The sequence below is a fragment of the Leucoraja erinacea genome, chromosome 7, assembly GCF_028641065.1.
Source record: "Leucoraja erinacea ecotype New England chromosome 7, Leri_hhj_1, whole genome shotgun sequence".
NCBI lineage: Eukaryota > Metazoa > Chordata > Chondrichthyes > Rajiformes > Rajidae > Leucoraja > Leucoraja erinaceus.
Window position 1 is genome coordinate 43,196,923 of NC_073383.1, and position 27,096 is coordinate 43,224,018.

A 27,096-nucleotide genomic window follows, 5' to 3' on the forward strand; every position below is an offset into this window, starting at 1 on the left:
ACCTCTTGTTCTGGACTTCCCCAACATCGGGAACAATCTTCCTGCATCTAGCCTATCCAACCTCTTAAGAATTTTGTAAGTTTCTATAAGATCCCCCCTCAATCTTCTAAATTCTAGCGAGTACAAACCGAGTCTATCCAGTCTTTCTTCATATGAAAGTCCTGACATCCCAGGAATCAGACTGGTGAACCTTCTCTGTACTCCCTCTATGGCAAGAACGTCTTTCCTCAGATTAGGAGACCAAAACTGTACGCAATACTCCAGGTGTGGTCACACCAAGACCCTGTACAACTGCAGTAGAACCTCCCTGCTCCTATACTCAAATCCTTTTGCTATGAATGCTAACATACCATTCGCTTTCTTCATTGCCTGCTGCACCTGCATGCCTACTTTTAATGACTGGTGTACCATGACACCCAGGTCTCGTTGCATCTCCCCCTTTCCTAATTGGGCACCATTCAGATAATAATCTACTTTCCTGTTTTTGCCACCAAAGTGGATAACCTCACATTTATCCACATTATACTGCATCTGCCATGCATTTGCCCACTCACCCAGCCTATCCGTCACCTTGCAGCCTCCTAGCATCCTCCTCACAGCTAACACTGCTTTGTGTCTTCCGCAAACTTGGAGATGTTGCGTTCAATTCCCTCGTCCAAATCATTTATATCGTAAAACGCCATCATTAAGTTTGCCGACGACACCACGGTGGTAGGACTGATCAGTGACAACGACGAGTCAGCCTACAGGGATGAGGTCCAGCACCTGACAACCTGGTGTGCCAACAATAACCTCGTCCTCAACTCCAAGAAGACAAAGGAAATTTTTGTTGACTTCAGGAAGGTCAGAGGGGGCAGACATACCCCCATTCAAATCATTTGCTATGTCGCTCTTCCAGGGAGATGCTAAATGCATTTCGTTGTCTCTGTACTGTACACTGATAATGACAATTAAAATTGAATCTGAATCTGAATCCATATAAACGGGACTGAGGTGGAGCGCGTCTCCAACTACAAATTCCTCGGGGTACACATCTCGGAGGATCTGTCCTGGTCCCTCAACACCTCCAAGCTGATCAAAAAGGCGCAGCAGCTTTCTTGAGCCTCCTCCTGAGGAGGCTCAAGAAAGCTCACCTGTCCCCCCAGATCCTGACCAACTTTTACCGCTGTACCATCGAAAGCATCCTGACCACCTGCTTCACGGTATGGTACAGCAGTTGCACCGTAGCGGACAGGAAGGAACTACAACGGGTGGTGAAAAACGCGCAGTACATCATCGGTGCCCCGCTCCCTGCCATGGATGCCCTCCACTAAAAACGGTGTCTGAGACGGGCCGGGAAGATCATTAAAGACCCCTCCCACCCCAACCATGGACTGTTTGCCCTCCTCCCATCAGGGAGGCGGTACAGGAGCCTCAGGTCTCGTACCAGTAGGATGAGGAACAGCTTCTACAATAATACCATCACATTGCTGAACTCGGAGTCCCGCCGATAGACTTCTCCAGTCTCTCCATCCACATTGTTCGATTATTGTTTGATTATTCTGTATTTTTATTTTTATTTCTATATTGCACTATACTATGGACTGACACTAAACTGCGTTTCGTTGTACCCATACTCGTATTTGTGCAATGACATTAAAGTTGAATTGAATTGAATTGAATTGAAATAGCTGGGGTCCCAGAACTGAGCCTTGCGGTACCCCACTAGTCACTGCCTGCCATTGTGAAAAGGACCCGTTCACTCCTACTCTTTGCTTCCTGTCTGCCAACCAGTTCTCTATCCACATCAATACTGAACTCCCAATACCGTGTGCTTTAAGTTTGTATACTAATCTTTTATGTGGGACCTTGTCGAATGCCTTCTGAAAGTCCAGATATAACACATCCACTGGTTTTCCCTTATCCACTCTACTAGTTACATCCTCGAAAAATTCTATAAGATTCGTCAGACATGATTTACCTTTCATAAATCCATGCTGACTTTGTCCAATGATTTCACCACTTTCAAAATGTGCTGCTATCCCAACTTTAATAACTGATTCTAGCAGTTTCCCCACTACCGACGTTAGACTAACTGGTCTGTAATTCCCCGTTTTCTCTCTCCCTCCCTTTTTAAAAAGCGGGGTTACATTAGCTACCCTCTAATCCTCAGGAACTACTCCAGAATCTTAAGAGTTTTGAAAAATTATCACTAATGCATCCACTATTTCTGGGGCTACTTCCTTAAGTACTCTGGGATACAGCCTATCTGGCCCTGGGGATTTATCGGCCTTTAATCCATTCAATTTACCTAACACCACTTCCCGGCTAACCTGGATTTCACTCAGTTCCCCCATTTCATTTGACCCCCGGTCCCCTGCTATTTCCGGCAGATTATTTATGTCTTCCTTAGTGAAGACAGAACCAAAGTAGTTATTCAATTGGTCTGCCATGTCCTTGTTCCCCATGATCAATTCACCTGTTTCTGACTGCAAGGGACCTACATTTGTTTTAACTAATGTTTTTCTCTTCACATATCTTTAAAGTTTTTGCAGTCAGTTTTTATGTTCCCTGCCAGTTTTCTTTCATAATCTATTTTCCCTTTCCTAATTAAGCCCTTTGTCCTCCTCTGCTGGTCTCTGAATTTCTCCCAGTCCTCTGGTAGGCTGCTTTTTCTGGCTAATTTGTACACTACATCTTTTGTTTTGATACTATCCGTGATTTCCCTTGTTATCCACGGATGCACTACCTTTCCTGATTTATTTTTTTGCCAAACTGGGATGAACAATTGTTGTAGTTCATCCATGCAGTCTTTAAATGCCTTCCATTGCATATCCACCGTCAACCCATTAAGAATCAATCGCCAGTCTATCTTGGCCAAATCACGTCTCATACCCTCAAAGTTACCTTTCTTTAAGTTCAGGACCCTTGTTTCTGAATTAACTATGTCACTCTCCATCCTAATGAAGAACTCAACCATATTATGGTCACTCTTGCCCAAGGGGCCTCGCACAACAAGACTGCTAACTAACCCTTCCTCATTACTCAATACCCAGTCTAGAATAGCCTGCTCTCTCGTTGGTTCCTCTACATGTTGGTTTAGAAAACTATCCCGCATACATTCCAAGAAATCCTCTTCCTCACCACCCTTGCCAATTTGATTCACCCAATCTATATGTAGATTGAAGTCACCCATTATAACTGTTTTACCTTTGTTGCACGCATTTCTAATTTCCTGTTTGATGCCATCCCCAACTCCACTACTACTGTTAGGTGGCCTGTACACAACTCCCACTAGCGTTTTCTGCCCCTTAATGTTTCGCAGCTCTACCCATATCGATACCACATCCTCAAAGCTAATGTCCTTCCTTTCTATTGCGTTAATCTGCTCTCTAACCAGCAACGCTACCCCACCTCCTTTCCCTTTCTGTCTATCCTTCCTGAATATTGAATATCCCTGGATGTTGAGCTCCCAGCCTTGGTCACCCTGGAGCCATGTCTCCGTGATCCCAACTATATCATAGTCATTAATAGCTATCTGCACATTCAACTCTTCCACCTTATTACGAATGCTCCTTGCATTGAGACACAAAGCCTTCAGGCTTGTTTTTACAACACTGTTACCCCTTATACTATTATGCTGAAAAGTGGCCCTTTTTGATTTTTGCCCTGGATTTGCCGGCCTGCCACTTTTACTTTTCACCTTGCTACCTATTGCTTCTACCCTCATTTCACACCCCTCTGTCTATACGCTCACACATTTAAGAAACCCATTCCCTTTAACTGCATCCTCCACTATCCCATTCAACATATTTAGGAAGGTTTAACAGGGATACAGCAATTTGAATCACCAGTACAATATAGATTGCTGTTTAAATCACCTGTCAGTACACCTCTGTTTTGACTCAGTGTTTCATACAATCACTGTGAATCAGATTGGCAAAAACACTTAATTTTGGTATGGGCAGTAGCGCAGCTTCAGTTTCTGCAATATGATGTATTAGCAACATGTCTTATGCCCCACTGATAAATTATAGCAGAACACGACAGAAAGGAAAGAAACACACATAAGCCATCTTGCCTTTCAATTAATGCTCATCTTTTACAGAAGAGATCACACTATTTTTCATGAAAAGAGAAAACTTCTTACCTCCTCAAATTTAAAGGCAATCATTGCAAATGCCTTGAATATTGCATCAGTTGGGCCTGTGATAGTTACAATTCTCTCAGGACAATTTCCTTCAGAAATGTTAATGCGTGCACCACTCTGAAAGTTCGAAAATGGCAGAATTATACTGCAAGAAATAAATCACAATGCATATACGGAAATTCAAGCATAATGTAGGGAACAACTATTAACAATTCACCTACCTCTTCACGCATCTTTTTCACAGTCTCACCTTTCTGAAAAAAAATAGAAACATACGAAACAGGTACTGCACCATTGCAAATTTTGTACACGTAGTTTATGCTTGATAATGTTATATGGATGCAATAGCACTGGGTACAGAGTAGTGTGCAATCAACATTATGGCACTGAATAAACATCTCTGGATTGAAAAATGTAAATGAATTTGTAAAGATACTTGTCAATGGAAATAGCAACTTGTGTTCTGTGCAGGTAGACAAAAGTGCTGGAGGAACTCGGCGGGTGAGGCAGTGTTCTGGGCATTTGACAGGACAGATCATCCACTGCCCCAAAATCCTTGATCTGCTGCACTCCGAATGATGCAGGGCACTGTTCCAGAGAACATTGGGAGGCTGTACATTGGTGTCCATAATCACAAATTGGTGACACTTGGGAGCTGGAACTCACTCAGTTATGTTGTCAGCTATGGTTAGGAAATAGCCTCAACAGCCGAGAGATCCCACTTGCAGACACACTAATCCCTGCCTATCTGCAACATATTCCAACTGTTTAAGCATTTTTCATTCAAAATCATTCGGACATATCAATAAATTAAAATTAAAATCTTTATAGGTAAAAGCACACACAAATATAATTAAACTGTTTAAATTAATTAAAATCAATTAATAGTTTTACATTTCTTAGTAGAAGATTTGCTCGTAAATTTAAATTACATTAATTCATTAGATTCTTCGGAAATCACAAAGAAAAGTTACAAACATGATTCTTTCCTGGAAAAGATTCAAACGGCGCGTCTTACCGAGGACATTAATTATGACGGTTTTACAACATAACATGAAAGCTTCTATTTATGAAGTCCTTATGACTGGTAGATCAACATATTAAATAGGCATCTAAAAGTTCACTATGTTAATGATATGAAGATGTATGTTCAATCTTAATTAGCAACATGCACAAAGTAAAATATTAATGCAGACCTTTCCAATGATGCTTCCAACTTCCTGCAAGAATTAAAGAAAGATATTTACCAATGTTTATCTGGAATATTGTCAGCAATTTCAAATTCCTCTACAGCACACTCTTTAGCTCATTCACTTAATTTTCACTCTAGCTCATTCTTGTGGCATATCCCAATAGTCCTAATTATATTTTACATGACTAGATTAACCACTATATTAGTAACAAATCGCTCTAAAATATGTACTGTCACAAGAAATACATCAATTCCGAAGAAGAGAAGATACACTAACTTTCCTTGATTTAAAAAAAGATCAATGTTAGCACACATGCAGTGTTTTGCACAGCATGGGGAAGAAGCAAGTGGGAGAGAATATAGCTCAGGAGGAAGAAACAGCAACAAAAAGTTGTAAAAATAAATATATAAAGTGCACACTCCACAGTGTGTACAAGACAATACAACAATACAATACGGTTTTATTCGTCACAGGAGGTACGTTGATATGAAACATAAGACACATACGCAAGAGGATTCACTGCAGGCCACATTTCCTTAAGTCTGTGCAGCTAAGCCACGAGGAACAATGGTAGAAATAATTTTGCTTGCATAATGAATTGGGCTTAATTCTGTAGTTCTAAATTAGGGCAATTAATTTTAAATAAAAATTTTCCAAGATGTAACCGATTGTTGTAAGTGACCTAGCAGCGATCACTTAAACAGTTGATGAGGAAAACATGAGGAAAGCATGGCAGTTCCTTGTCCTTATTTGGAAATTTCAGCTTAAATCACCCTCAAAAATGACAGACTGGAAAGTGCAAGTGCCCTACCCTATTTGATGCTGGGAGTTACTAGCAAGACAAACTATATCATCCCCGGCAGGTAGTGTCAAAGTGTCTCACTCTGAAGGGAGAAAAGGGGGTGTCTGTTTCATGGTCAACTCTGCGTGGTGCTCAGACGTGGCAGTCCTTTCCAACTCCTGCTCTCCCCACCTGGAACATCTGGCGGTGAAGTGCCGTCCCTTCTACCTCCCAAGGGAATTCACCTCCATCATCCTGACCGCGGTCTACATCCCACCCCAGGCAGACGTCCGTCTGGCACTGGAGGAGCTGTACGCCGTGGTCAACAAACACCAGACGTCTTACCCCGAGGCATTTACCACCATTGCTGGGGACTTCAATAAGGCAAACCTCAAGAAATCACTCCCTAACTTCCACCAACATGTCTCCTGCTGCACCAGAGGACCAAACACCCTCGACCATTGCTACACCACTATCAAGAATGCCTATCGCTCTATCCCTCGCCCTCACTTCGGTAAATCTGACCATACTTCTGCTTCTTCCTGCCTACAGGCAGCAATTAAAGAGCATACCTCCAGAGGTGAGGATAGTACAGAGCTGGTCGGGGGGGGGGGGGGGGGGGGGGGGGGGGGGGGGGGGGGGGGGGGGGGGGGGGGGGGGGGCAGGAAACAACTCCAGGACTTTTTGGAGTCTGGGAAATAGACTCGGCAGACAATACGCCACAGCGTTCAGACTTCATGATGATACAGTGGTGCTACAAAAACCTTGCGAGTCCAATCAGAAACCTTGGATAGGTCCCCACTCTTCTGACCAGACACCGGGCATTCATGTCATGATACAGTGGTCTAAAGAAGTCCAGAACGACCTTGGTAAGGGACCAAAAAGGGCCAAAGGGACTTCTCCTCAAAACTGGAGGATGAGACAGATGTTCGGCAGCTGTGGCGGGGCCTGAATGCAAATCACCTACTCCAAGGCGAAACCAGGAGGCAGCACGAATGTCGGCGAAACATCACTCCCTGACGAGCTCAATGCGTTTTACGCACGCTTTGATAGGGAGAATACTGATGTGCCTTCTCGAGCCCCCATTCGCTGTGATGGTATTTCAGTCTCAGTCACACAGGCCGACATCAGGAAATCCTTCAGAGGGGTGATCCCTCGAAAAGCGACTGGACCTGATGGTATACCCGGTCATGTTCTAAAAACCTGTGCGGACCAACTGGCTGGAGTTTTTAAGGACATTTTCAACCTCTCACTTCTGATGTGTGAGGTCTCCACCTGCTTTAAAAGGGCATCAATTATACCAGTGCCCAAGAAGAGTAAGGTGACGTGCCTCACGTAAACACTGCCCAGTTCATCATCGGCTCTGACCTCCCTTCCATCGAGGGGATCTATCGCAGTTCGCTGCCTCAAAAAGGCTGGTAGCATCATCAAGGACCCACACCATCCTTGCCACACACTCATCTCCCCGCTACCTTCAGGTAGAAGGTACAGGAGCCTGAAGACTGCAACGACCAGGTTCAGGAATAGCTACTTCCCCACAGCCATCAGGTTATTAAACTTGGCCCGGACAAAACTCTGAACATTAATAGCCCATTATCTGTTATTTGTACTTGATCAGTTTATTTATTCATGTGTGTATATATTTATATAATGGTATATGGACACACTGATCTGTTCTGTACTCATGCCTACTATGTTCTGTTGTGCTGAAGCAAAGCAAGAATTTCATTGTCCTATCAGGGACACATGACAATAAACTCTCTTGAATCTTGAATCTTGAATCTTGAAATCTTGATTTGCAACTGCTTCGTTAATGTTGCTTGAATGAAAGCAACAGTTGAAATGGCGTACATCAAAGATCCTCATTGATGATTGAGTAAACATAATTATAAATTAAAAAGACCTTCAAAACATTTCTGCAAACTTCTAAGAATCAAGCGTGAAGAAAAATGTATCATAAACTCAAGCATACCATAACGGTAAAAGTTGAACATTTGCATTGTGGATTTACTATCTTTGAATGTTCTACTTCATTTGTTCATTTAAACATCAAATTTCCCATTATGTATGCGACTCCTGCACACAGGGTTGGAATGATAACAGCAAGAGAAGATGTTTTGGCAAGTAGAGACTGCGAGTTAATTCAATTAACTTTATTACGAACGGTAAAACAATGTATAAACGCGAGTCGATAAGACAGCCAACAAAATTATGTTGCATCCACAAGTGTGGTGCTAGATTGAATGAACTCGACAAAAGCGCGAAAATCGCTCCCTTCGTCCACGTGACTGGAGTGCCGCTACAGGCCCCCCCCCCCCCCCCCCCCCCCGGAACACGTGGTACGGAACCGAGCTGAGACCCGGAAACAACGACCAGAACGCGTCGTCAGCGGAGGCGGGCAGGAGTTACAAGGGGAACAGGAGACCGTAAGGGGGCAGGCATGACAAGAAGGACTGGTCGAACAGGACCAGGAAACCGCAATGGGGTGGAAAGAATGGGTACGACCGGGTCAGGGGAAACAGGTACAACTGGTGCAGCTACGTCGGGTTAGAGCGACCAAACCAGGCGGACTTGAGACGACCGATGGAGACGAACTCCTCCCAGCCACCCACGTCCACGGTGAAGGTGGCAACACCCGGAATGGCCCCTCGTAGACCTGCTGCAAGGGGGATCAGTGAGCGTCCCGGCGAACGAAAACATAGGTACAATTCTGCAGAACCGACAGCACATGCACTGCCGGCAAACCATGCCGTGAAGTGGGAACGGGAGCTAGCCCGCTCACCTGCTTCTGGAGGCTCGCCAGCAACGCCGGGGCAGAATCAACCCGCCGCGGACAGCAGGGAGAAAGTCCCCAGGCACCCGCAGGGCCGAGCCATACACCAGCTCGGCGGAGGAAGCGGCCAAGTCCTCTTTGGGGACAGTGCAGATACCGAGGAGCACCCACAGTAATTGGTCCACCCAGTCTGGCCCCGTGAGCCGAGCCTTCAATGCCGACTTAAGGTGGTGGTGAAAACGTTCAACGAGCTCGTTGGCCTCTGGGTGGTAGGCGGTGGTATGATGTAATCATGCCTCGTAGAGCTTAGCTAGGGAAGACCATGAAGCAGAAGTGAATTGGGCCCCCCAGATGGTGGAGATATCCGACGGGACCCCGAACAGGGCAATCCAGTTGGCCGCCAGGGCCCCAACACAGGCCGCGGCGGAGATGTCCGAGAGCGGGATAGCCTCTGGCCACCTCGTGAAACGGTCCACGATGGTAAGTAGATGCGGGGTGCCGTGGGATGTCGGCAACTGGTCCACCAGGTCAACGTGGACATGCAGGAAACGGCCTGCGGGGAAGTCAAAATCCTGCACCGGAGGCCGCACATGCCTCTGAACCTTGGAGGCATGACAGGGAATGCAGGCACGGTCCCAGGTCGCCACCTGCTTGCGGAGCCCGTGCCAAACAAACTTGGCCGCCACCAGCGCAGGGGTGGATGGGTGGGCCAGACCGTGGATGGAATCAAAAACACGCGACTGGTGGGGACGATGGGGCGAGGCCGGCCTATGGAGACATCGCAAAGGACCACAGTGCCTGAGGCTCCACACGGAACATCGGCCAACTGGAGGCCAGAAACAGAGGTGCGGTAGTCCGCCATCCTGGCGTCCGAATGCTGTGCCGCAGTCAGCTCATCGTAGTCCACACCACGGTCCACGGCCGAAATGGAGGGGAGGGCAGGGCGGGACAAGGCGTCAGCAACGGTGTTGAACTTGCCCGCGACGTGCTGAACGTCCGTGGTAAACTCCGATATGTAAACGAGGTGTCGCTGCTGTCGGGCGGAGCACGGGTCGGACGCCTTACCCAAGGCAAAGGTAAGGGGTTTGTGGTCCGTAAAGGCAGTGAATGTGCGACCTTTGAGGCTCTTTGTCGAAGGCGCTGTAGTTGCGCTCGGGAGCTCGCAGTTGACGGCTAAAAAAGGCCAGCAGCCGTCAACGAGCTGCTCCTGGACGCCGCCCACAGCCGAGTCCAAGGTGTGTTGGCACCCTCGTCTGCCTCCGAGGACCATTCGAGCTCCCGAGGCTTGTCCGCGAGGTACTGGAACAGGGGGCGCATGATTTTGGCAGCTGCCGGCACGAAACGGTGATAAAAATTCACCATGCCGACAAATTCCTGCAACCCCTGTACCGTGCGCGGCCGGGGGAACTGCCAAATGGCCTCGACCTATGAGGGTAGAGGGGCGGCGCCTGAAATGTGACACTGTGCCCCAGAAGGGAGATGGAACGGAGGCCGAACTGGCACTTGGCAGTGTTGATTACGAGGCCGTGGTCGAGGAAGCGCTGGAAAAGGGTACGCAGGTGCACGATGTGCTCATCCTGGGTGTGGCTTGCTACCAGGGCGTCATCGAGGTAAATGAACACAAACGGCAGACCCCTCCCAACCCTGTCCATAAGCCTTTGGAATGTCTGCGCGGCATTCTTTAATCCAAAAGGCATACGCAGCCACTCAAACAGCGGTTTTGGGAACATCGTTCGGGTGAACAGGAATCTGATTATAGCTCAGGGCAAGGTCAACTTGGGGCAGGGCATCGCCATCGTCTCGCCGAGGCGAATGGCGCGCTGGCGTGGAAACCTGGTTGATGGAGGTGCCATCATGCTGTTTTGCCAGCCAGAGTTCGTCGGCCCTCTCGGCGAGCTATATGGTGTCGGCGAAATCGGCGCCGGCGAGCATGAGGCGGACGTCGTCAGGCATCTGCTCCAAGAAGGCCTGTTCAAAGAGTGGACACGGGCGGTGGCCGTCCATCATCAAGCAATTCCGTCATCAGCACGGACGGCTTGCGATTGCCCAACCCGTCCATGTGTAGGAGGCGGGCGGTGCGGTCTCTGCTGCTGAGCCCGAACGTGCGAAGGAGGGCTTTGAGACCTTCGTATTTAGCGAGTGCCGGCGGGTCTTGCAGGAAAGGCAATAACCACGAAGCTGTCTCCTGTGTGAGCGCTCCGACGACATGGAAGTACTTTGTGTTGTTCACCACGATGTTACGGAGGTGGAATTGTGCTTCCACGTGGGCGAACCAAACCTTGAGGCCGACGGCATTCTGCTGAGCGTCGGGAACGGCGGCGGCTTGCATTCTCGGCGTCCAATAAACGATTGGGGTCACCAGTTTGGCGAGTCAAGACTGTGAGTTAATTCAATGAACTTTATTACGAACGGTAAAACAATGAATAAACGCGATTCGATAAGGCAGCCAACAAAATGATGTTGCATCCACAAGTGTGGAACTCGACAAAAGTGCGCGAAAATTGCTCCCTGCGCCCACGTGACTGGAGCAGCCAATCCGAGGGTTTGGCTACCCCAAGGCCGCTACAATGTAATTCAGAAAAATCAGTTCAGACAGGTTGAATGCCAGTGTCAAATGTGAAATTACATAATCAATCTCCAAACAGTTTAATGAAACAATGTTTCATCTAAGGAAGGGAAATTAATTTATGATGAATGGCATCTTATTTTAAATTATTCATAACCTGGGTGGTTCATGCTGTTGCCAAGTTTAATATTCAAAGATGTTCATTCTAGTATTCTGCTGCTCACGAAAGCAGAGCTAGATAATTCATCAGAACAAATCAATCACAGCAATCAACTGTCAGCAAAACATTGTATTAAATTAGAACAAAGCTCCTGCAATTTAGATAGTGCTACAACTTCTGCTTTCATTATTGAGACCACTACTTGAGAGTCTTGCAGTGTCAGAATCATACTGTAGGCACAAGGAACTGCACCTTGATTAACACACAACCTGCTGGAGTAACTCAGCATATCAGGCAACATCTCTTGAGAACGTGGATAGGCAATGTTTTGGGTTGCGACCCTTCATGAGAATCATATTGCAGAGTCTACACTCATCTCATTTTTTATTCTCCCCACATTCCCATCAGAAAACCAGCAAAGTCACAGGAAAAAATACAAGCACAACACAGACAGCACCATAGTGCACATTTTAACCCAGGCCACCGTTCTGTTTGCCCCCTTCAATGACAAAAACCAATGCAGATTCTATATCATCAAATTCAAAATCTTCTAAACCAAGCTATGGCCTCATTAGAGACCAGTAACTAAAAGTCACAAGGCACTTCAGCCCTTTTCAACTGTACTCAAAACAATTACCTTTCCATGCATGAGCAGTCGGATGGTAAGAGTAACATTCAGACCGCCCTCGTTGACCTTTGGCTCCATTGTGATGGCAGTATTACAATTTCGGGATTTCTTGGGAAAGGTGTAAACACGTGATGCACCTGCTTGACACAAAGAAGTGTTGCATACATTTAAAGATAAAACACTTTCCAGTAATTAATGTTCTCAAGTAAAAGATGGCTGTTTCAACTTAAATATCCATGAAGCTAAAATTATTATTTTTTAAATCATGGTAACCAAAAATTCTGAATGAATGGAACAAATGTAGCATCAGTACCTACCCTCACCACCCAAACCTGTTCTTTTTACAAACTAAATATTCAGGAAATAGATTTTAATATAATCTATTTGTCCCTGTATGTACATCACGTTTGCATTCATAAATATCTGCTCATTACACTTAAGTCTGCATGTTCCTCAAGTTTTCTTTGCAAATGTTCTCTCTCTCTCTCTCTCTCTCTCTCTCTCTCTCTCTCTCTCTCTCTCTCTCTCTCTCTCTCTCTCTCTCTCTCTCTCTCTCTCTCTCTCTCTCTCTCTCTCTCTCTCTCTCTCTCTCTCTCTCTCTCTCTCTCTCTCTCTCTCTCTCTCTCTCTCTCTCTCTCTCTCTCTCTCCCTCCCTCTATTTCTCTCTCTCCCTCCCGCTATCCATCTCTCTCTCCCTCCCTCCCTCCCTCCCTCCCTCCCCTCCCTCTCTTCTTGTTTGACTGTCTATGAGTTCAAGGAACTATGCCTAAACGGTACACAATAGCACAAAAATCTTTGCAGAATCTTACTAAGCTTTTTCCCGTGGTCATTAGTATCAAGTTTCTTCACATTTGATGTTATATTTCACGTTATTGATATTTAAAGTTAAAAAAAAAAACAACATTGAAAATAATAACTGCCTGTGACAGTGAGACTTTTATAGCGGATTCCAGTGATGATGTCACAATGCCACCTCACAGTCGTCCAATCACAATGGAATCTCATTTAGCCAAGCTGCCATGAAGATTCCGAAAACCGAAAGTGACATCAAAATTGGATCTCAGGCACACGCTGCAGTGAATATTCCAAAAACCGAAAATGACATCACAATGTGATCTCTGCTGCTCTGCTGCTGATCTCTGTGGCAAGGAGAGGGACGTAGTGGGGGAGATTTAAAAGTTTTAAAGTGACATTTAAAAGTTGGATTTCTTCAAATCTGCACTGGCAGTTTGGCAGTTAGGCAGTTATGGTGTCATAATGCCCTACCGGCTACAATGTTTCTATCCCAGAACACTGAGTCCTTCATAGCAAATGTCCTTCAGTGAAAGAATCTGACAGCCTAACCGAGCACAACAAAGTTTAATAATTAGATTTGCATAACAAAGGAGAAGAATCTGCCAGCTTAACCCAGCACAGCAAAGTTTAATGATTAGATTTGGATAACAAAAGATGGCCTTGTCGGTGGCACCAACATCACATTAAATTTTAGTGTAATTGCAGGTCTCCGTTGAGGGCTATGGGTGAGTGGTGGATTATTGCGTTGGGGGAACAGGTTACTTTGGGGGAACGGATGAGTGGTGGAAACTGGTTTTGTTTGGGAAACGGGTAAGTGGAGGATTATTGCGTTGGTGATGGGGCCCAGCGGGTCCCACTTGGTCTGGTCTAGTCTGTGTGTCTGTCTTGGTCTAGTATCTATTAAAACTCTGTGTCTGTGTGTGTGTGTGTGTGTGTGTGCGCACCATTTTGCATTTGAAACGTGTCTCCTCGAAAACCAGATGCAAAAACGCGGAGATTTTTACAATTTCAGTAGAGATTTAACTTATGATTTCAGAAATCCACTCCTCTCAAGATTTGTTCAATTATTTCCCCAGATTTTGAATAAAATTGTTCACAAAACATCAAAAAAATTTAAATCAAACTGCTGCATGAGTCACAGTGTCACCTCACAGATGTCCAACCACAATGGATCTCATTTACATATATTACATCACAATGGGGCAGGGGTGGGAGATTGGAACCTTCACATGGTCCCACTAAAATCAAACTGCTGCATGAGTCACAGTGCCATCTCACAGATGTACAATCACAATGGATCTCATTTACATATGATATCACAATGGGACAGGGGTGGGAGATCTCTCCCTCCCTCCCTTTCACCCCCGTGCCTTTCCCTCACTCCCCCTTCTCTCTCTCCCCCCTTCTCTCTCCCCCTTCCTCTCTCCCTCCCCTCTCTCTCTCTCTCCCTCCCAACTCTCTCCCCTTCCCCTCCACTCTTTCCCTCTCTCTCTCTCGCCCCCTCCACTTTCTTCATCTCTCCCCTCCCTCCCCCCCTTCTCCCCCACCCCTCTCCTCTCCCCTTCCCTTCCCCCACCCCCCTCTCTACCCCCTCACCACCCTTCACCCTTTCCTCCTCTACCACCTCTTTCCCTACCCGTCTCCCCCTTCACCCTCCCCGCTCTCCTCCCTTCGCCCTCCCCTCTCCACCCCCTCCCCATCCCCCCTCCCCACTCTCCCCCCCCCATCTCCCCCTCCCCATCTCCCTCTCCCCTCCTCACCCACCCATCCTCTCCTCCTCCTCTCCACCCCTTCTCCCTCTGTCTCTTGCCCTTCTGTCTCTGCTCCTCTCTCTCTGTCTCTCCTCATTCTCTCTCTGCCCTCACCCACTCCCCCCCCCCCCCCCCTAGACGCGCATGCGAGTTGGGGGCAGTGCGTCAGTGGATAGGGCGGTTATGGGGTAAAAGGTGCAAATTAATAATATTAATATAATATCAAGGGGGGTAGTTAGCGTGTGTGTGGGGTGGTAGTTAGTGTGTGTGATGCCACATGCCGCCCCCCTCCCCCCCCCGCAACCGCACGTTGGGGGAACAGACCCAACGGGTCTACACTTGGCCTAGTACATAATTAAAACTCTGATCTTTGTGCTTTCCGATTTGCGTGATTTTCCCATTTGTGCAAAAACGGTACACGATAGCTCTACGATTTTTCGCCACCTTACTCACCATTCTCCCGTACAGCAAGTGCAACAAGTTTTGTTCCGATCAATGGTATATTTTATAAGCCATTAAGGTTTAAAAATCTTTAAAAATGGGCATGTGCAGATTGGTCCCTTCTCCTGTCAATCAGCGCTACACAGATCGGTCTCCTCTACTGTCAGTCAACGCCAAGGCCGGGATGGCGATGCCCTTTCCTGCACACACACACAAATTTGTCCAATCGTCAAGTCAACGGGATCTAAACCGCAGCTAACACCCACACAGGTCCCAGGGAGAACGTACAAACTCCGTACAGACAGCAGCCGTAGCCGGATCGAACCCGGGTCTCCAGCGCTGCAAGCGCTGTAAGGCAGCAACTCTACCGCTGTGCCACCGTACCACCCTCGTATCAGTAAAAGAGTACACACAAATATTTAGATCCAAAAGGCTTTCAATACAGTTCACTATTATAATGAACATGTGGAACTCGCTGAAAGTTAGAACGTAGCGAGTATGTATAAGGTAGCAATGTTACAAAAATTTGAGATTTAAAAAATCAAGTCTGCAATTTATCCCATCAGATAAAGCATAACAATAAGTTTAATTTGACACCTAATTCACTTTCATATCTCAAGTAATAAAAAAGTTATGGCCATTTTCATACTCGGAAATTAGCATCTTGTTCCCTAGTGATTTTCTATGGACATAACAAAAAAGCTGTGATCGTGGACAGTCAAAAGCACATAACCTTCTTAAAAATTAAGAGAACTGAATGAAATTTTCAGTTATCATAGATTGAACCATTCTGAAACAAATATAAAATAATCTAACTTGGATGACCTGAAATTAAAGCATATAATTAGTTAGTTACCCAATTGTAGCTAATTTCAAACTTCAATTTACTAGATCTAAACATCTATCCATTTCTTAATAAATGATTAACATTTTTAAATAGCCCAAGTGTCCAAATAATATTCACAAATAATTCACAATAAAACACGATTTTTAAATCTCATTTACATCAATTTATAGGCCAAATGGAAGGAATTTAGTGTTCAATTGCTGTAAATTAAAGTCAATTTAAATCGGCTTTCTAGTGGGTTCATGTGGAACGCGCTGGTTTAGAACGTTCACATTGCGCTAGATTTATGCCCTCAAATGCCCAGAAAAATACTGCGGGATATAAAGAGCCCAAAATGAGCTACTCGCTATAGAAAACTTTATACACAGGGTTATATACATGCCCCATTTAATGTAAAAATAAGGTACATACCTTTAATTGTTTGCTTTATAAAACCCTGGGGCTGCGAGAGGTTGCGAGTTTAGAGAGTGATTTTTAAATTACTCTAACTATTTTACAAGGCCATAAAAACTTAATAATACCTTTTGCGACGGGGTCTTTCAGCGATTTTCCGTTAATGATTTACTAGGCTGAACATTTTCGATTGCAACAGCCTAGTAAAAATCGCGTTTTAAACCCGCCCCCTCTAAACAGCGCCAAAATCACACACAAGGGGTGGGGCAGATGCTCAGCCACGATTCAGGTACGTTTTGTAACATACCTATATAAGGAGCACAGCATTGCAGCCACTGCCGCACAGCACCGTCGACCGGGATTCTATTCAGATCTCGGGTGCTAGCTGTGTAGAGTTTGCATGTTCTCCATGACAGCGCTGGGTTACCCCTGGATGCTCCGGTTTCCTTTCTCATTACTGACATGCACATTTATAGGTTAACTAGACCAAGGGGGTCCTGTTGGGTCCTGTCCCCTCAACGTGTGGTTACGGGGGGGGGGGGGAGGAGGGGGGCAGCCTTTGGCATCACACACACTAACCACCCCCACACACGGGGAGGGCTGGTTCCCGAACACAATACTCCACCGCTCACCCATAGGTCCCAATATTCACCAATCCCTAGAGAGAGGGGGGGCGGGGGGGCAGAGAGGGAGGAAGGGGCAGAGAGGGAGAGGCAGAGAGGAAAGGGGGGTCAGAGAGGGAGGGGGCAGAGAGGGGGGGGCAGAGGGGGACGACCCCCGTCCCCCCTCTCCTCCCTCCCCCTCTCCTCCTCCCTCTCCCCCATTCCCCCCCCTCTCCTCCCCCCCTCTCTCTCTTTCTCTGCCCCGGGGAGGGGGTAGAGAGGGAGGGGGTAGCGGCAGCACCTACCCAGGTCGTAGAGCAGGTCTCCCCACCAGGCGCCAGCCAGAGCTAGGCTGCAGCCGGCGTGGATCAGAGCGAGGACCGGAGCGATCTGAGGACAGTGAAAACCAGCAGAAAGCAGGCTGATCGTGGCTTCTGCGAGGGTAAGCACACCCGCCAGCATGACAGTCGATCGGGCGGGGGAGACGGAGACGTCATCCCCTGTGACGGCCGCCATGGCCACTTTTCCACTGTGCTTGTCCGCGCCCGTGCTGCAATAACAACCGCCGCCGCCATCTTGTGGAAATTAAAGGAGCCCAGCGGAGCGCGCTGCACGACTTGATCACGTGTTCAACGGCTTCAATCCAGAGCCCTGGGGGTGGGGGGGGGAGGGCGGCTGGGCCGCGTAACTCGCAGCTCGTGGCTGCGCGTTGAAAACTATGCGCATCTTGCCGCGAGGAGCATAGGGATTGTGACGTCATCCAGCTCTCTTCAGCACGTTAGATTTTAAAAATATGTCAGATTGGTGAACAATTTTAGTAAAAAACTCGTGAAATAATTAATCAAATTTTCAGATGAGGGGATTTTTGAAATCATGAAGTAAATCTCTACCGGAATATGTAAAAAATTGAGCGTTACTGCGTTGGGTTTTTGAGGAGATGTGAATCACATATGAAAAAACACACACACACAAATACATCCACATCCAAGATAGTTTTAATAGTTATATGATTGTCATCTATAAGTTGTACCCAGTGTGTAGGGAATGAATATTAAAGAGGGATAACACAAAACTAGTGTGAATGGGTGATCGATGGTCAGCGTGAACTCGTTCCGAGATGGTCAGTGTGAACTCGATCCGAGTGTGCTGTCTCCCTAAAGGCCCAAATTCCCTGCTGTATCTTTTTTTCTAAATGGTGTAGGGAGTGGATGAAAAAGTGAGATATCATGGAACTAGTGTGAACGGGAGATCGATGGTCAGTGTGGACTTGGTGGGCCAAAGGCCTGTTTCTGCTGTATCTCTAAACTAAAGATCAGACCTGTGTGAACTTGAATTCAAGCAAAACAACAATTCAACAGTCTGCAATGACAGATTATATCGTTCAAGGAATCTTTCCTCTAGCCACTATGATTGAAGACAGGGGAAAGGAGATATTTTCGATACGCATGCGAGCTCTCCACGAGACATTCAAAGCCATCCAAAGATAAATCTTCAAAACACAGTCTCTTGATTAATAGTTTCTTTATTGTCGTAGTAAAAACAGTAAGATATTCATCCAAATTTCTTCTTGTTTAAGTACATTTTGATCTTACTCGTAGTCTTACTCGTGCATGGTCGAATGCAGTGCCTTCCCCAGACTTCTTCAAAACTAAAACTAAAAACTACTAGCGCGTCTGCGTGAGAATCCCAGCTTCAAACACGCCTCAGACTACGTAATAAATCCCACCCACATAATTACAGGCAGATAAAATTTAAAGGTAACTGGTTATAGTTATAACATACTGAGTTGAGCTAAATGGCTGCTTCACAGTCTGATGGAGCCCTTTAAGATAGAGTAACTTCAGTTAACCTGGGTAAATTCCCATGAAAGTAATGGACAGGGAAATTAACGCCAGAGCTTTCTTGATGTCCAAAGAGAGTAAAAAGCAGGGTAGAAAAAAAACACACCGGCCATATTGTTGATAGATGGAAGAATCGGGCCGATGGCAGAAAGCTCAAAGAGAAGCAATAAAATGAGAAGCAAAAGAACTGAGAAAAACTAGCAGCTAATGAAAAGGAAACCTAAAATTATTGTACAGGTAGGTAAAACATATAAACTTATCAAGAGGAGGCGGACAAATAGAAGATCAATTTAGAAATATTCCCATGAAGACAGAGTACAGGGCTGAATATGAAATGAGAGTTTTATATCAATTGTCACCAAGAATGATGATACTCATGGAGTCCCAGTAAAGGAAGATGCGGCTGAGATTTTGGATGGTTGATAAAGGGCAGCATTTGAAAAGTTGGCTGTAAAACAAATAAATTACCTGGTACAAAAAAATGCTGGAAAAACTCAGCGGGTGCAGCAGCATCTGTGGAGCGAAGGAAATAGGTAACGTTTCGGGCCAAAACCCTTCTTCAGACTGGTCAGGGAGGTCAGAGCTGATGATGGACTGGGCAGCGTTTACTACTTTTTGTAGTCTTTTTTGCTCATGGGCACTCAAGTTGCCGAACCAAGCCACAATGCAACCAGTCAGCATGCTCTCTACTGTGCACCTGTAGAAGTTAGAGAGGGTCCTCCTTGACATACTGACTGTCCGTAATCTTCTCAGGAAGTAGAGGCGCTGATGTGCTTTCTTTATAATAGCATCAGTGTTCTCGGACCAGGAGAGATCTTCAGAGATGTGCACGCCCAGGAATTTGAAGCTCTTGTCCCTTTCCACCATCGACCCGTTGATATAAACGGGAGTGTGGGTCCCCATCCTATCCTTTCCACAATCAGTCCACAATCAGTTCCTTGGTTTTGCTGGTGTTGAGGACCAGGTTATTGTGCTGGCACCATTTGGTCAGTCGGTCGATCTCACTTCTATACTCTAACTCGTCCCCATCAGTGATACGTCCCACAACAGTGGTGTCGTCAGCGAACTTGATGATGGAGTTCGCACTATGACCGGCTACGCAGTCATGAGTATATAGTGAGTACAGCAGGGGGCTGAGCACGCAGCCTTGAGGTGCTCCCGTGCTGATTGTTATCGAGGCTGACACTTTTCCACCAATTCGAACAGTCTGTGGTCTGTGAATGAGGAAGTCGAGGATCCAATTGCAGAGGGATGCGCAGCGACCCAGTTCTGAGAGCTTGGTAACCACCTTGGAGGGGATGATTGTATTAAATGCCGAGTTGTAATCAATGCATAACAGTCTGACATATGTTGTACAAGTGGTCCAGAGCGCAGTGGAGAGCCAGCGAGATCGTATCCACCGTTGATCTGTTGTGGCGGAAAACGAACAGTAGTGTGTCCAGGATTTTCTCGAGGTAGGAGTTGATTTGCGCCATGATTAACCTCTCGAAGCACTTCATCACCACCGACGTTAGTGCCACTGGTCGATAGTTATTGAGGCACTTCACCTGGCTCTTCTTGGGACCGGTATTATTGATGCCCTTTTAAAGCAGGTGAGAACCTCGGACCTCAGAATTGAGAAGTTGAAAATATCCGTAAAAACTCCAGCCAGATGGTCCACACAGGTTTTTAGTACACGACTGGGTATACCATCAGGACCAGGCGCTATTCGAGGGTTCACCCCTCTGAAGGATTTTCTGACGCCGGCCTCTGTGACTGTGACTGAAATACCATCACAGCGAATGGGGGCTCGAGAAGGCACATCAGTGTTCTCCCTATCAAAGCGTGAGTAAAAAGCATTGAGCTCGTCAGGGAGTGATGCTATGCCGACATTCGAGCTACCTCCTGATTTTGCCTTGTAGGAGGTGATTGGAATAGATGCTGGTGACCTTTAATGCTGAGAAATGCAGTGTTACACTTTGTACAGTAAAGGTGCTTTAGCTGGATAAATTTAATTGCGGCAGAAAGCACATGGATAGGCACCTATCACACAAATCAGAAAGATCGCATGTAGGGTAAAGTATTAATGACTGCAGAAGGAATATTGACTATGATATAGTTGGGATCACTGAGACATGGCTCCAGGGTGACCAAGGCTGGGAGCTGAACATCCAGGGATATTCAATATTCAGGAGGGATAGACAGAAAGGGAAAGGAGGTGGGGTAGCATTGCTGGTTAGAGAGCAGATTAACACAATAGAAAGGAAGGACATTAGCTTGGAGGATGTGGAATTGATATGGGTAGAGCTGCGAAACACTAAGGGGCAGAAAACGCTAGTGGGAGTTGTGTACAGGCCACCTAACAGTAATAGTGGAGTTGGGGGATGGCATCAAACAGGAAATTAGAAATGCGTGCAACAAAAGTAAAACAGTTATAATGGGTGATTTTACTTCGGAGTCACGTGAGTGACTTCGTGAAGAAGCCCGCCCCAGGACGCATTGCGGCATTACGTTTCAGCATGCAAAGCGGCAGCCGGGAGTCAGGGCTCCCGAAGAAACGAGAAGAAATCTAAGTTTAGGTAAGTACTTACCTTTACTGTTACAGCCCCTTTGCGTCTGCTTATTTCCCGCAGGGCGTGCAAGCGGCCCCCTTGGACTCCGGGAGGAGTTTTTCCGTTCGAGGGAGGGGAGGAAAGACGCTACTAGGGAGAGAGAGCGCCGGCGGACCATGAATGGGAGCTGTGCCGGTGCCGGTAAACTCTCCACAGGGGCGACATTGAGAGCGCAGGAAGACGGCGCTAGCACTGCGTTGGGGTCCCCTCAGTCCTCGCTCGCTCGCGAGTACTGTCCAGGTGAGGCAGGCAGGCGGGCGGGAGGAGGCTTCCGACATTTGCGGAGCCGTTAGGGGGACCCACTGTGCAGTGCTGGCGTGGAGTGCGCTGCAGCCCGAGTGCAGGTGAGCAGCAGCCCGAGTGCAGAGAGAAAGAGAGCGAGGACCGCTAATCAGCGCCCCGCTCCCGACTCTGCATCAAGCCGTCAGCATCAGCTGCGGGCTTGGGGGGGAAATGCTGCACCTGCCCGCTCGACGAAAGGACGTCGTTGGGCAGCAAACAGGGGTGGACCGCTTAGCGGGCGGTCCGCAAACCCGACACCGGGACCGAGCCAGCCCGCTAGCACCTGAGCAGCGGGCTGGATGTGTGTAAAACCCGACGGTGGAGCTGACATCGGACTGGGACGTCTCTCCACCCAGGAGGGGGAGAGAGCCGCCTGAGCTGCAGGAGCGGCTCTTGGGCATTGGAAAGGTGAGTTTGCAGTTGTGTTTTATTACAGATTTCAGGAACTCAACGCAAAAAACTCGCAAAGAGAAACTGCCCCGCTCCAACTCTACCAGCGGGGCAGCAACCGGCGGCAGCGTCGCTCGCAGAGCATTTTCGCTATCCCTGAGACCGAGCCAAGCCAGTCTCGCCAGAGCCTACACGGCGGACTGGGAAAGCGGCCAGGAAGCCAAACGGCCGGTCGTCTCCGATTCGTCAGAGGGGGACATGTCTCTACCAAAGCAGAGAGAGACAGCCGCCTGAGCTGCACTTAGCAGCTCCTGGAGGAGAAGGTCCACCGGGAACAGCAGCGCTCCCGGCGAGACAGGACAGGCACCTCCTCCATAGTGTCGTTCAGGCACTGCCCTTTGCTACCCTCATACCACGGGTTGGAGCAGGAGGCTAGCATTGGTGACCAGGGCAGGGCTGGTCTGCAAATGGGGCAGGCGGACAAAATCGGGAGTATGCATGAGGTGCAGGATCAGGAACAGCTGTTGGGTGTCGTGGACCGCTTCGTAGCAACCCCACGGGCTGGAGCACTGCCGGAGCCAAAACAATGGCAGCCAGCAAGAATATACAGCACCAGAGAACTATGAGGCCCTTAAGGGGAATAAGCCTAAAACAGCAAAATCTGGAAGTTGTGGGGGCCCTTATGCGGGCATAAAAACTCAAGCTACAGCGGATCCGAAGGCTCCTGATGTCAGCTATCACAGCCTATGCTTGTTCTGTGGAGATAACGAGATCAACACGATTCGAACTAAATAATCTCTGAAGGGAAATACAACACCTGCCCTCAATCTCAAAGATGCAGGCTTGAGCAAAGCCCAGCAGCGGAGGCAGACTCACTGCTATTTGGGAGAGATCTGAACAAAAAGCTGAAGGAGATCGAAGAGGTATCAAAAACCTTCGGCATCATGAGGGCAGGCCAAGGGACGAGCAAACCACGACTTTCGATACCCTAACAGCAGCACCTCACGGCATCCACCAGTCTATGTCTAGAATATGGGACTGGTGAAAGCTTGGGGCCGCACTATCCCCAAAGATCTTTTAGATCAGGGCCCGCCGCGGACCCCCTGGAAAATGCGCCCCCCCCCAACGTCGCCAGCACATCCTCAGAACAAAAGCACTCAGAAAACAGAAAACACAAAACCGCCAATAACCATGGGTCTGGTTCCTACCAGCATATAGAGCGCTTTCTTGGACTATCTTGGCTTTCATATTAATTCAGTCCACGTAACTATAAGGATGCCAAGAGACAACATAGTTGAATTGGCACAAACAAGCACAAAGTAATGGTCAAACTACCAACTACTCGACAAATAACAGAGTAATTGGGAAAAAAATGGTACCATTTCTGTCTACATCATTCAGATGTTAGTATCAAAAACAACATATAGGTTGTCATTGAGCATCTCATGAAGTTACCCACTGAAGTAATATCAGAAAGACAGTGGTGGGGTTACCACTTATACTGGGCATTAATTATCTAAAAAATGTTCGGGTGAATTTTATGAGTTTTAAAGCACTTGCATGTATGGGTATAAATAGACTACACTATGGAGGTGGCCTATATTAACCATATGGCAGCATAAAGTCGGTATCATATGAGAAGTTGGTCAAACCAATTTGGCAATGGTATATCCATAGATGTATTTGACTATCAACAACTTACCTGGGCGGTAAGAAAAATACAGTGACAGACACCAGGTCACATAATATTAAGGACTACATCAATTAGATGTTTTCATATAAAGTTAACAAAACTATTAAGCTATATGATGCAACAGATATTAATGCATTTCATTGTCGCTGTACTGTACACTGACAATGACAATTAAAATGGAATGTGAAACTGATATCGATTATTTGCATTAACGCTATATCACCAGGTGTTCGGGGATGTCCTATGTATGTCGCGGGGGGAAACCAGACCCTGGGCCAGTGGAATCCTCATTTAAAAAAAAAAAAAAAAAAAAAAAAAAAAAAAATTTCTCTGGGACAGATAGTTCCAGCAGAAAGATCGTCAGCTATATATATTAACTTTTCTGACCTATAGGTCATGTTGTCATTCAAGAATGTATTTATAATATTGATAGACAAATGCGTTCACGCTGCATTGGTGAAATTAATTCTATGTATTTTTCCCTTCTGCCTCACCAATCGAGAACAACGCACAGTACAAAAGGATTCTGCTTCAGGTATTTGATAGTACCTGACGGACTTACGCAGCCCTTGTTTCACTTCACGCCATGACATGGCTGTTGAAACTTGGATGGTGTTTTTCCAGTACCCAGAATTATTAATATCGGAGGCGGGCACAAATCAACTGTGCCATGAGAAATAAGCTCCTGAGCTGCAGATTCTGCGCAAGCCTCTGGGACTGGGATTGTTATACTGAATAATCGACACCATGTCAGCATCCTTTTGAACATCCACTGGACTACAACACTTGTCCAGCATCAAGAGAAGTACTGCAAGGATAAAGGGGAAAACCTACTCATCCGATACAGGTACTACGAACTGGAATTCCTGGAGAACCTTCATCATGATGAAGGATTCGGCTACAGTGCCATCAACACAGCTAGAATTGCCCTGCCTGTTCTTTTTCAAAACAGCTACAGGACAACAGGCCATGGGGTCACTGGCTGGTGGTAATTTGAAGGGTATTAAAACTCTAAACCACTAGACTAGGTACACCTATATATGGGATGTCACAGTGGTTAACCACACTTCAGGGGATCCCACCAGCCAGAGTCCTAAACCTGAACCTTCTATGCACTAAAAACATATGTTAAAGGCACATGGAGCAGCACAGAGTGTCCAGTCACTACTCCTATTTTCAACTAGACACCATGCTCACAGCTTCAGACCAGATCTCTATCATTTGTTCAGGGAATGGTCAAACCAGACCAGGAACACCTTATCCAGTCATAAAAAACGGGCTACCCGCCAGAAAACACGGTATGTGCCAAGACCCTATTACCTTACATAGACACAACCTAATTATGCGAGGGAGATGAAAAGCCTTGTGGGTTGGTCACAAAACACCTTGTGGTCGGGTAACAAGCCTTTTTTGAAATGGCTCAAGCAGGTTAAAGCTCCTGGGATAAAACTAACATGTATAAAGTTGTCATCCCACAGGAGAAGCTTCCACGTCAATGGCAAAAGAATGGACGTGCCTGTAAACCACATCCTGGCTACAGCAGAATAGTGGGGGTAAAACGTTCAGAGAAATAAATTATTATAAACTGTTGACAAAACCTGTTTTTATTTGCAGGAAGATTCCAATCTGCAAATATTCAAATTAGCCAAGGGGAGCATTTAAAATTCTTCAGTGTTATTGTAAAAATACCATTGGTTTTTTTCTATAAACAGAATCATTGGTTGATTATGATAACACGCTTCCTCCCTCAAAGGCTTCGGCAGCGAGTGATATAAGCTGTTACACGGTTTGAAATCACAGAGCTTTGAAATCTTCACGAAGTCAATCACGTGACTCCGAAGTAAAATAGTAAGATTAAACGATAACTTACCAGTTTGAAGTTTGATCTGTATTTTATGAGGAGTTACGATGAGGGATTACGTGCCCTCCGCTCCCACCCTCATTACATGGATCAAACTGATAATTGATGTCTCTTTATTCTTTACTATGTTACTTCAAATACGTGTCTGTCTGTGATTCCACACCGCTGCTTTGAAGTTATGCCGCAATGCGTCCTGGGGCGGGCTTCTTCACGTAATCCCTCATCGTAACTCCTCATAAAATACAGATCAAACTTCAAACTGGTAAGTTCTCGTTTAATCTTACTATTTCAATCTACATATAGATTGTGTGAATCAAATTGGCAAGGGTGCAGAGGAAGAGGATTTCTTGGAATGTATGCGGGATAGTTTTCTAAACCAATATGTAGAGGAACCAACGAGAGAGCAGGCTATTCTAGATTGAGTATTGAGTAATGAGGAAGGGTTAGTTAGCAGTCTTGTTGTGCGTGGCCCCTTGGGTAAGAGTGACCATAATATGGTTGAATTCTTCATTAGGATGGAGAGTGACATTGATAATTCAGAAACAAGGGTCCTGAACTTAAAGAAAGGTAACTTTGAGGGTGTGAGACATGAATTGGCCAAGGTAGACTGGCAATTGATTCTTAATGGGTTGACGGTAGATATGCAATGGAAGGCATTTAAAACTGCATGGATGAACAACAACAATTGTTCATCCCAGTTTGGCAAAAAAATAAATCAGGGAAGGTAGTGCATCCGTGGATAACAAGGGAAATCAGGGATAGTATCAAAAACAAAAGATGAAGCGTACAAATTAGCCAGATAAAGCAACCTACCAGAGGACTGGGAGAAATTCAGAGTCCAGCAGAGGAGGACAAAGGGCTTAATTAGGAAAGGGAAAATAGATTATGAAAGAAAACTGGCAGGGAACATAAAAACTGACTGCAAAATCTTTAAAGATATGTGAAGAGAAAAACATTAGTTAAAACAAATGTAGGTCCCTTGCAGTCAGAAACAGGTGAATTGATCATGGGGAACAAAGACATGACAGACCAATTGAATAACTACTTTGGTTCTGTCTTCACTAAGGAAGACATAAATAATCTTCCGGAAATAGCAGGGGACCGGGGGTCAAATGAGATGGAGGAACTGAGTGAAATCCAGGTTAGCCGGGAAGTGGTGTTAGGTAAATTGAATGGATTAAAGGCCGATAAATCCCCAGGGCCAGATAGGCTGCATCCCAGAGTACTTAAGGAAGTAGCCCCAGAAATAGTGGATGCATTAGTGATTTTTCAAAACTCTTTAGATTCTGGAGTAGTTCCTGAGGATTGGAGGGTAGCTAATGTAAACCTACTTTTTAAAAAGGGAGGGAGAGAGAAAACGGGGAATTACGGACCACTTG

General features: G+C 46.3%; 1 protein-coding gene across 24 annotated transcripts in view; it reads right to left on the reverse strand.

Annotated features, from left to right (window-relative positions):
- Nucleotides 1-27,096, reverse strand: part of LOC129698928 (poly(rC)-binding protein 3-like) — a 215,186-nt gene that overhangs the window by 39,531 nt on the left and 148,559 nt on the right. For 5 of the 24 annotated variants that reach the window (XM_055638399.1, XM_055638395.1, XM_055638398.1 and 2 more), the window contains 4 exons: nucleotides 12,240-12,367; nucleotides 5,326-5,349; nucleotides 4,351-4,383; nucleotides 4,130-4,246 (listed from right to left, as the gene is read on the reverse strand). In XM_055638399.1, coding sequence (XP_055494374.1) covers nucleotides 4,130-4,246; nucleotides 4,351-4,383; nucleotides 5,326-5,349; nucleotides 12,240-12,308 — 243 coding nt within the window. In that variant the 5' untranslated portion in view covers nucleotides 12,309-12,367. Of the gene's footprint in view, nucleotides 1-4,129; nucleotides 4,247-4,350; nucleotides 4,384-5,325; nucleotides 5,350-12,239; nucleotides 12,371-17,364; nucleotides 17,608-27,096 lie in introns of those variants that run through there. The other 19 variants (XM_055638404.1, XM_055638397.1, XM_055638402.1 and 16 more) reach the window with 11 other exon arrangements.